General features: G+C 37.3%; 1 protein-coding gene across 11 annotated transcripts in view; it reads left to right on the top strand.

The window, feature by feature from the left end:
* The window catches only part of USP16 (ubiquitin specific peptidase 16), a 28,239-nt gene extending 17,373 nt beyond the window's left edge, over window positions 1-10,866 (top strand). For all 11 annotated transcript variants that reach the window (XM_081075739.1, XM_081075737.1, XM_081075742.1 and 8 more), the window contains 8 exons: window positions 628-719; window positions 1,072-1,128; window positions 2,039-2,215; window positions 5,321-5,978; window positions 7,027-7,121; window positions 7,787-7,873; window positions 10,188-10,344; window positions 10,452-10,866. In XM_081075739.1, coding sequence (XP_080931865.1) covers window positions 628-719; window positions 1,072-1,128; window positions 2,039-2,215; window positions 5,321-5,978; window positions 7,027-7,121; window positions 7,787-7,873; window positions 10,188-10,344; window positions 10,452-10,576 — 1,448 coding nt within the window. In that variant the 3' untranslated portion in view covers window positions 10,577-10,866. The remainder of the gene's footprint in view (window positions 1-627; window positions 720-1,071; window positions 1,129-2,038; window positions 2,216-5,320; window positions 5,979-7,026; window positions 7,122-7,786; window positions 7,874-10,187; window positions 10,345-10,451) is intronic.
* Window positions 10,867-11,138: the final 272 nt, after the last annotated feature.

Below are 11,138 nucleotides of genomic sequence, written 5' to 3' on the forward strand. Positions count from 1 at the left end.
TAGACTTTTTTCATTTGAATAAGGCTTATAAATTTCATGTATTTAGAAAATGGAGTGACCAGGTAGTAAAATTATGTCACCTTATACTAAATTTATCAAGGTTGTTTCTGGGAACACAGGAAAATAAAAAGAATTTTGTCTGAAACATTATCCTGAAACACTTTTTTTTGTTTGTTTTGGTTTTGATTTTAAATGGAGTTCAGCCTCAGAGTTCACAAAGCAAGTTACATGCATTCTTTCCTAAGTTTGCTGCCGAATTTTATAATGTTAGAACTGGATGTGAGCTAAAATATCCTCCATCCTAGCCTGATCTGCTCATTTTACTAATGGAAATAGTGATACACAGAAAGTCTCACTGACTTGTGCAGTTTATTTTCCACTGACTAGATTTTGAATAAGAACTTTTTTCATTTTCCGGAGATGTGATTGTGTTATATTTTGTTACACTCGAAAGTGGAGAGTATATGCTACTGACTATAGCATAAAAATAAAATTATGGGAACGAATAGAGGAAAACAAGTCTGAGATAGAAAATTAAAAAGTTTTAGGGTTAGATAGGTAAGCAAGTAGTTTTAGCTTATTGAGTTAATTATATAAGGGTAATTGATAAACTTTTTCCCCTTATAGATTATGAAAAGAAAAAATCTGTACCAAGTTTTGTGGACCGCATCTTTGGTGGTGAACTAACTAGTACAATCATGTGTGATGAATGCAGAACTGTAAGTGCATGTAGTGCTGATTTTATTCATTAAATAGAGTACAATCTTTAAGTTGATTCTTTTAAAAACAGAAACCTTTAGTTTCATAAGATCATCTTTTTTGAACTACCCAAATATTCATAGTTCTTTGCTGGAACTATGAGCTCTCCTTATATCTGGAAGAATTCAGCTTAATATTTTGTTTTATTTCCCCTAACCCAGAGTCATCAGTGCTGTATAGTTTTCACTTTATTTTCTTAAGCCTTTAGTTTAAAATGTAGCTCCCCCTTACTATTTCCCCATGATCTTACTACATAATGTTTAAAGTAAATCTTTTTCCTTCCTTTTACGTTTTCTTTTTTGGTTGGTTAAGGTCTCCTTGGTTCATGAATCTTTCCTTGATTTATCTCTACCAGTTTTAGATGATCAGGTAAGACAATTGAGTTTCTTTTATTTAAGCAGATTTTTGTATCCTGTGTTAGATTTTATGGGGGAAGCCTTGTCACCTTTTCCAAGTTTATACATTACTAACCCATAGAGATTTTTCTTAATGTATTTGAGATAGAAGAATTTTAAAGATTTGAGTAAAGGATGAAATAAATATATTTTTTTAAAAGGATGGTGTGTCTAGAATTCTTTATAGATAATTAACTTGATTAATTTACATATAGGAAAGTATTTTCTTCACATTAAAAGTTACTATTTATTTTCATTAAGACTAACCACAAATCCTTTCACTCTTAAGTTCATAAATGTTAATAGAGACTTTCTCAGTCTTATGCCATATTAATTTGATTCCTATCCAGTAATAGTAGGAAAAAAGAACATGTTATGAATATTGAATAAATTATTATTCAACTTACTATGAATTTTAAGGGTCCCTTTAATTATTGTAACTTAGTGATTAAAGCCTTACCAAATTTAGTTTATTTTCTCTTTCTCTAAAACTATCATTTACATGGAAAGAAAAAAAAAAGAATAAGAAGAAATACCTGTATTGGGACATGTAAATCACTTTTATAAACAGAAAGTCCATTTAGAAATGGGCATAATCACAGCGTGATACTCCATGTAATAAAATTTGTTATATATTTTTTTATTATACTTGCATGTGAAGTTACCTTTTTTTACTGTTTTGTTTGTTTACTTGGTTTTTCATATGTGAAGATTGCTTTTTAGTATTTGAGATGAATGGATTTTATTCTGGATATATTTTCAAACGTTGTGGAAAAATAAATCTAGTGTTAAATAGGAATAGAAAAATAGGTAACATGAAATCTCTTCACTAAATAGTAGTTGTACAATTTTATTTTTGGCTCATATTCTCTCCATATTTTAAGAGTGGTAAGAAAAATATAAATGATAAAAACCTGAAAAAGACAATGGAGGATGAAGATAAAGACAGCGAAGAAGAAAAGGATAATGACAGTTACATAAAAGAGAGAAATGATATTCCTTCAGGAACAAGTAAGCACTTACAGAAGAAAGCGAAGAAGCAAGCCAAAAAGCAAGCCAAGGTGGGTCATTTGGAACAAAACCATATTTTTCTGATTTTATATTTTGAACTATTGAGTTTGAAGTCTGAATGACATTTCTAAACATGTCTCTTATTTTATATACAGCACTTCCATTTAGCAATTAAAGAATTCATTTAGTATTCTCTGTTGAGAAATTTCTTTTGAGTGTATATAAAGAAAAGGTTGTGTTTGTTTTTTTAATCCCGCATTATTTGTGACAACTTAAAAAAATGTTTTAGTTCATTTTTAACAATTTTTGAGTTGTTTATTCATTGACATTCAAAATGTAAAAATATGTAAATGTGTATACTAAAAGTCACCTTCCACCCCTGTCCTTTTATGACACAGATAACCACTTTCATCAGTTTATGCTTCCTTCTGGAGTTTCTTTTGAAAAATATGATCAAATTAGGTAGTCATGTTTTTACCTCCTTTTAAAAATCATACATATTGTTCTGGACCTTGTTTTTCCTTTGTTTCTACTTAATTAGATTATTGGAGATCTTTCCATTTCAGGACACAAAGATTTATTTTTAACAGCTGTATAATATTTCATTTTGTAGATGTACCAAGTTCACGTAACTATTTCTCTATTGATTTATTAGGTTGTTTGTGTTCTTTTGCTATAATGGCCAGTGCTACAGTGAATAGCCCTATGTAGTCATGTGTCTCTAAATGACAGGGATGCTTTCTAAGGAATTGGTCATTAGGCTATTTCGTCGTTGTGCGAACATCGTAGGGTGCACTCCTACAAACCTGGATGGCATAGCCTACTTCACATCTAGACTCCATGGTACAGCCTATTGCTCCTAGGCTACAAGCCTGTACAGCACATTACGGTATTGAATACTGTAGGCAGTTGTATTTGTGTATCTAAACATAGAAATGATATAGTAATACAGTATAAAAGATAAAAAATGGTTCACCTGTGCAGGGCACTTACCATGAATGGAGCTTACAGGACCAGAAGTTGCTCTGGGTGAGTCAGTGAGTGAGTGGTGAGTGAACGCAAAGGTCTAGGACATTCCAATACTCTACCGTAGACTTTATAAACTCTGTACATTAGGCTGCATTAAATTTATTTTTGTAAAAATCTTTCTGCTTTCTCTAAGAATAAACTAGCATTAGCATACTGTAACATTTTTACATTACAAAGTTTTAAATGTTTTTAAGCTTTTTGACTCTTGTAGTGACATTTAACTTAAAATACAAACACATTGTACAGCTGTAATAAAAATCTTTTCTTCCTTTATGTCCTTATTCTATAAACTTTTGTTCTACTTTTAAAACTTTTTATTTTTTTACTTTTTAAACATTTTTGTTAAAAACTAAGACGTACACACCCTAGCCAGGCCTACACAGGGTCAGGGTCATCAGGATCGCTGTCCTCCACCTCCACGTCTGGTCCCGTGGGAAGGTCTTCAGGGGCAGTGACACAGGGAGCTGTCCCCTCCTGTGATGATAATATCTTCTTCTGGGACCTGCCTGAGGCCCCTTTTGAGGATGTGTCACTCTTTTCAGAAACATGTCCATGGTGGTTTGCTTGGTTGGTTTCTTTTTTTCATCATTGATTTGCTTGGGGCAGTTAATGCACCATGAACATTCCTCTTTGTTAATGTAAACCTTTCTGTGTTGGGGTCCATGTTTTCAAACTTTCTAAGGAGCCTGTTGAGGTCTGCAAAAGCTTCTGCCAAACCCTTCGCTGAATTTCTTGGGGGTTCTTTTTCCTCACCCGCAGTTACCTTTACTCTTGCCTCTTCTTCAGCTATGCGTTCCTGTTCCAGTTCCCTCAACTCCTCATTGGCCGGTTCCTCAGGCACCAGCTCTAGGAGCTGCTCCAGGTCATACTCACCCACACCCACATTAAGTTGTTCGCCGTGTCAGCCACAGCCTTGTGGATTTTTCCAGTGTTTGTACTATGACATTATGATGGCTACAGCATCACTGGGTGATAGGAATTTTTCAGTTCTGTTATAATTTGATGAGACCACCATCATGTGCAACCATTGTTGACCTAAGTGTCGTTATGCACCACACGACTGTACAAATGTCATCTGTAGGGTACATTGTGAGAAGAGGGATTGCTTTTGTAGCTTTGATAAATATTACCTAATTGCCCTTCACAAAGGTTCTACCAACTTATGTTCCCACTAGCAACTTATGAGACTTGTTGTTTCTCCTTATCTTGACATCAGTGTTATCAAACTTCTGGATTTCTTCCAGTCTGATAGGTGGACAGTATTAACTTAGTGCAGTTTAATTTTATTATAAATGAAGTTAAGCATGTTTATGTTTAAGAGCCATTTGTGTTTCTTTTACTTTGAAGTATTCTTTCCCCATTTTTCTTTCCCCATTTTTCTTTCATGTATTTTTAACTGAAGCACATCAGACAATGTTTATGTCTTGTGTCCTCTATGCTGCCCTTGAGCCTTCTGCTATTACAGATTTTCCTCATGGGGATGACCTTTTAGTTATAACCAAAAATGCTAATCCCTTGAGTCTTTGCCATTCCAGTAGCAGGAATCTTGATGAAATCCACCCCACCTCCACCCAAATTGGGAATAGGCTGAAAATAGCAAAGAAGTGATTTTAGGGGAGAAAGTCCTTTACTGTCTGCTGTACATGTCGCTTCCTAGCTTTCTCCCTAATTTGGGGCCATTCATTTCCCAGAATGTTGTCCTCTGTCCTGTGGAAAGTAACCTTGTACTTGTTTATCCTTGTGTTTTCAGTTTATTTTCCCTTCTTTTTCGTATATATAGTCAGATTCCTCACATGCTTTAATAGTTGGCTGCTTGGGTTGAACAGTTTTACTCCTCTGACTAGATCACTTCTCTTAGAACACAGACCATGTTTTGCACATTTTTATTTGTCCCCGAGTGATAATTTTTTGACGGTGAGTAATGATTTATAACTGCTTGCAATTAAAGAACTTTTCTTCATAATTTGTTTGATCCCTCAGACTAAAGGAACTTTTAGGATTAGAATTCTGGGAGTGAACTCTTTCTCATTAACTATTTTTGATTGATAACCTGATATGGTACATGTATGCTCTTTCTCTTCCTCGCACTCTAATTTTTTAAAAAATGTTTTGTACTTCCTCAACAGAATCAGCGAAGGCAACAAAAAATTCAAGGAAAATTTCTTCATTTAAATGATATCTGTACCATTGACCATCCTGAAGATAATGAATGTGACGTTGCAATTTCACCTCAGGGAGAAGTGGATATTAAATCTGACCACATCTCAAAAGAGAAAGTTACAAATAAAGAATATTGTGTTAATCAGAAAGATTTGAATGGCCAAGAAAAAGGGATAGAAAGTGTAACTGACAATCAAAAATCCACAGAGGGAGTAGATACGAAACTTGTCATCGTGGATAATGATGGGGAGATTTTGTTGTCTTCTCCCAGTGAATGTGCTAGGAACCTAAATGGTGCCTACCAGAAAGGGAGCAATGGAGAAGTGGACATTTCCAGTGGTTTGAAAAACCTTCACTTGGATGCTGCTCTTCAACCCGATGATATAAACGTAGAGCTTATGAATGACAGTCATACTGGGACCCAGGTGTACGAGTTTGTAAACGAAGATCCAGAAACTGCTTTCTGTACTCTGGCAAACAGGGAGGCTTTCAGTACTGATGAGTGTTCAATCCAGCATTGTTTGTATCAGTTCACCCGAAATGAGAAACTCCGAGATGCAAACAAACTGCTCTGTGAAGTATGCACACGGAGACAGTGTAATGTACCAAAGGCAAATCTGAAAGGTACTGCGATTCTTTCCCAGAAAGCACAGTTAGTGTTCAGGGGCACACACTGCACGACATAGGTGGGTGTTCCTGTTTCATTGGATCTGCTTTGGATGGCATCCTTAAGTCCCCTCTTCTCCGTAAATATTATAATGGAAGGATGGGTAAGCAGAACTGTATTGAAGGGGCTAGTACTCTGTCACATCCCAACAGCAGCTAAGGTGGGACACTTTGCTCTCAGAGCCCTGTCCCTGTTGGGTGAACCATCCCACTGGCGTGTTACCACAGCAGGACCCTAACAGCGGCTACGGCTTTGTGTCCTCAGTCTCTGGTCAGCGTTTGTGATGGCCCTCATTCCCTGGAAGCCAGACTTTAATTCTTCAGTGTGCTAAAGTGACATGCCCAGTGCAAGGTGCTGGCAGGACAGGGCTGTCTTACAATCTCCCGCAAATACAGAACAAAGATACAATTTCCTTCCTCTTTTTTGTTTTTTCCCCAGCTTGGGTAAGTGGGATAGGGAGAGATCATGGATGCCTAATGATTCTTACTAGAATTGGTGAACCATTTTTAAAGTCTAGCTTTTAATATCTTTTTATGTCAGTACATAAAGCAAATTATGTTAATTTCATAGCAACTCTGTTTAGAGCAGGTTTCAGCGAACTGCAGTCCACAGGCCAAATTTGGCCTGTCGTCTGTATGGTCTCTGAGCTAAGTGTTTTTTATAGATGAATACTTGAAAATGATTTTATGGTAGAAAATACTAATTTTGAATCCCAAGTAATTAAATGTTATTTCTCCAAAAGTAATTCCATTCTTTTGTCATACTCAAATATTACTAGTTTTTGAATTCCATCAGTAAAAATTTGTGGAAGTTTTTCTCATATATGAATACCTACAAAATATCCTTGATTTGGTCTTGGTCCACAAAGCTAAAAATATTTATCTGGTCCGTTCTAGAAAGTTTACTGATCCTTGCTTTAGGTGTTTGAAGTGATTTTATAGTAACTGAATGCTTTAAAGTTCTAAAATGATTTTCACACTGCTAACATTTTTTTTCTTTCTTTAGGTGAAAAGAAACATGTTTACACTAATGCCAAAAAGCAGATGCTAATTTCTCTTGCTCCTCCTGTTCTCACTCTTCATTTAAAGAGATTTCAGCAGGTACCCCTTATTTGTTTTAAAATTTGTCTTCTGTGTGGTATATTATTGGACAAAAAGACATCGGTACTTTGGCTTTTCACTGTTTTGGTGACTCCATCTCTCCTGGAAGACTTTTGCTAAGAGCAGTACAATTTTCAAGTTCAGTTCTAAATTCCCACAGTACCTTCAGCACATTTTCCCTCCTATGGTTGTTATGAGCTTGACTAATTGGGTGGGGCTCTGTGAACAACTCACTGCCCCTGGTTAGAGTGTAAGGCTGGGAACGTGCGCTTCACAGAAAAGTATTCCGTGATTGCTCAGGTTTAAAAATCTCTGGTCTAATCTGGCTTTTCTGGATGGCTTTAAGCAGAAACATCAAGAATTTTCTTTAAAAAAAAAAAATTTCTCACAGGAGCAGCTTTCTTAATGTGTTGGGTTGGGGTGGGGGTGGAGTGTGTGTGTGTGTGTGTGTGTGTGTGTGTGTGCGTGCACGTGCACACACGCATGTGTTACACTGAGCAAAACGAAACCAACTTGAAATCGATTAGTGATCAGGGAGAGTCACCTAGGAAGACTGAATTAGCACTGGATATTGGTATTCTTTTGGGCATCAGAGTGAGACTAGTTTATTTAATGTGTACAGCTTTTCCAAGAAAAGATCTTCATCTGCTACCCCTCTTTTTTAGGCTGGTTTTAACCTACGCAAAATTAACAAACACATAAAATTTCCGGAAATCTTAGATTTGGCTCCGTTTTGTACCCTTAAATGTAAGGTAAGTAACAGTAGTCTTTTTGGGAAAATCCTTTAAAGGGAAATCAGAGCTTATCAAATACTACAACAGCAACTCGCATTAAGTGTGAACTTGGTAAGAATTACTGAATAGAGTGGGTCTTTGATTTTTGTACCTTTATAATTTCAAAATCTGAGATGAATCATTTTGAACATTAGGTTTATTTCAGTTCAACATTTTTTTGAACCCCCATTATTGTAGCAGACATTGCTTTGGGAGCTGAGGGTACAGAACTAAAGGTGAGCAGGCATATTAATGGATAATGTCAATTCCATATGATTGTGTTAAGATGCGTCTATTTCAGGGGTGGTGAGCATGTAGGTGGTTCAGGGGAGGCTCTGTGAAGTAGACCATGTCTCAGCTAGTTAGTGGGATGAATCAAGAGTAAACATGTTTTCCAGGCAGAGGGAACAGCAGGAGCAAAGGCAGCAGTGTGGTGGGTGCCAGGGATTGGCAGGATGAGCAGATTTAGAGTTTACAGGGGAATGTTGGGAGTTGAAGCCAGAGACGTGGGAGAGGGATGGTTTTGGAGGATTATCATGGTGAGGAATGTGGGCTGTATTAGGTATGCAGTGGGGAGCCACTGAAGAGTTGAAAGCCGTGGTCATGGCCAGATGTATTACACGGGTTAATTGCTGAAGCATGGAGGGAGGCTGGATTTTTAGGAGGAAATGACTAGAGGCAGGGAAACTATTTAGGAGGCTATTGACTTAACTCAGTCAGTAAATGAGGGTTTAAACTAGGGCAGGAGAGGGGGAAATTGAAGGAATATTTCAAGAGGTAAAATTAAGCAGGCTTAGGATCAACTGGCTCTGGAAAATAAGTTAGGGCCTTTAAGTGGATGCTGAGGGTGACACAGAAAGGAGTTCAGCATGATTCCCAGGGCCTGGCTGAGTGACTCGGTGTATGGGCCGAGGGGAGTGCCATAAATTGAGGCAGGAAATCCAGGAGGAAGAGCATGTTGGGAGCTGGAGAAAGGATGAGTTCAGTTTTAGATACACTGTCTTTCAGATGTTTTTGAGATATTCATGTGGCTGTTACGTTTAGAAAGCATTTGGATATACCCGAGGCCCAGGGCAGAGAGGTTAGGGCTGGAGATGAGAATCTGGAAATAAATACATTGGTGATGGTTAAAACTGAGAGGAGAGGATCTCATGTAGAGCATGGAGAGGGAAAGAAGAGGTGGCTAAGGTAGAACTCCAGCGAGCATCTGAGTGGAAAAGGCATAGCTAGAAGAGAACCAAGGATCTTAGCAAGTCTCTTATGTTGAATAATTTGGGGAGTCAGGATGAGCAAATTTAGAGCTTACAGGGGAACGTTGTGACTATTACATATTCACGTATCAAATATTTCAGTATAAACATTAAAAATCTTTATCTACATTTGAAATGATGGAAATCCCTTCTCCCAAATTTAAAATTTTCCAAGAAAGGTATTTCAGAGCTGGTGGGTAGTGAATTAAGTTATTTTTGTGTTCTCACCAGGTAATAAGGAATCCACCTTTAATGTAAATGCCATTTCTGTGTTCAAGTTTCAAGGAAAGGGCCAAGTGCCATCATTAAGAGTATCGGTGAAAAAGACTGACAGTCTAGAGGTCTAGACTTGTTGGTAACTTCAGTAAAGATTAAGAAATGAGAAAATTGAGAAATAAATGAGTATATTGGAGGTAAAAGCATGTAGATATGTTAGAGGCTTTGTTGAAAAAGGAAAGTAGTGGATCCATGAAGATTTTTTTTTTTTTTAAAATCTGGGAGATTTAAGTACGTTTGTAGGTCAAGAGGAAAATCTAGAAGTTGAAGGTACAAAGAAAATAAAAAGAATTGATTAAGACCCTAGAGGAGGCCAGAAGGGCTAGGATGAGGATACCAAATTGGAGTGTCATCTCTGAACCAAAGGGAGAGGATACTTCGTCTTCCTGAGAATGGGCAACTTGTAGTTGGTTAGGTTGTTTTCCTGAAGTGGGAGATGAGGGCAGGGCAATAGTAGAGAATTAAGAGGTTGGGGTGAGGCGAGGCTAAATGAGAAAACTCTCACAAGCTGTTGTTTCTAGGCCAGGAAACTGATCACATCAAGCGGCCTTGGTTTATGGTTCTTCCTGTGGGAAATGGCAGTGGCACCTTTCTAATAGTGTGCCACTACTCTGTAGGCTGAGACAAGGTCGGGAGAAAATAGTCAAGTTCAGACTAATGATTTCTGCATTCTCAGAGTGAAGGTTAGAAACCCTTTGCTTCGTTTGCCAACAGTATCTGTATAAATGGGACTAGAGCTAACTTATGAATTCTATTCATTTCTAAAGAATGTAGCTGAAGAAAACACAAGAATACTGTATTCCTTATATGGAGTGGTTGAACACAGTGGTACCATGCGGTCAGGGCATTACACTGCCTATGCCAAGGCAAGAACAGCGAACAGTCACCTCTCTAACCTTGTTCTCCATGGTGATATTCTACACGGTAAGATGTCGTGCAAAATTCCGGTATTCAGCACATATATGGCAAAACCAAAAAATAACGAACTTGTTATCTTTCCATGTATACTTACTTTTACATTTCCTTGACAGATTTTGAAATGGAATCAACCAAAGGGCAGTGGTTTCACATCAGCGACACACATGTGCAAGCTGTGCCCACCACTAAAGTACTAAACTCACAAGCATACCTCCTGTTTTATGAGAGAATACTGTAACGATTTCACTAAGTGTTTCCTCTGGAAACACATTCATGGCTTTTATAACGGCTGTAATAATAAAGAAGTAAAGACTGACTGTAAATCATGTTCACTTAAAATTAAATGCCAGAAGAAATCATGTTTATTGAAATATTGAAGGGAAAAATACCTATAAATTTACACTGGCCTTGTGGTGTCATAGTGGTTATTTCTACTTGCAGTTTCTGGGAAGGAGTCTGAAGTAAGTCCTCTGTGGTTAGCACGTCTGGGTGGGGGGTTATAACACATCAATAAACTGACTTATCCCCAAAACTTGTTTTATTACTTAGAACCCTAAGTTTATTGACTTACCCCACTAAGTAACATTTTAAAAAATGTTTAAACTGTCTAGATAATGAAAATTCACTATAAGGGTGTTAATTTTATAAGCATAGCTATATTGATATTGGAATTCTTCTGATGCCGTACTGTGTGCATGAGCTGGCGTGTAGGCCTAACTCAGCACTTGCTTAACTGGCTCAAGGTAGAAACTTGTGGGACTCAGTAACTGGGTACCAGGTCCCCTTAATGCCAGCATGCC

This window comes from Rhinolophus hipposideros (genome assembly GCF_964194185.1).
Source record: "Rhinolophus hipposideros genome assembly, chromosome: 2".
Taxonomy (NCBI): domain Eukaryota; kingdom Metazoa; phylum Chordata; class Mammalia; order Chiroptera; family Rhinolophidae; genus Rhinolophus; species Rhinolophus hipposideros.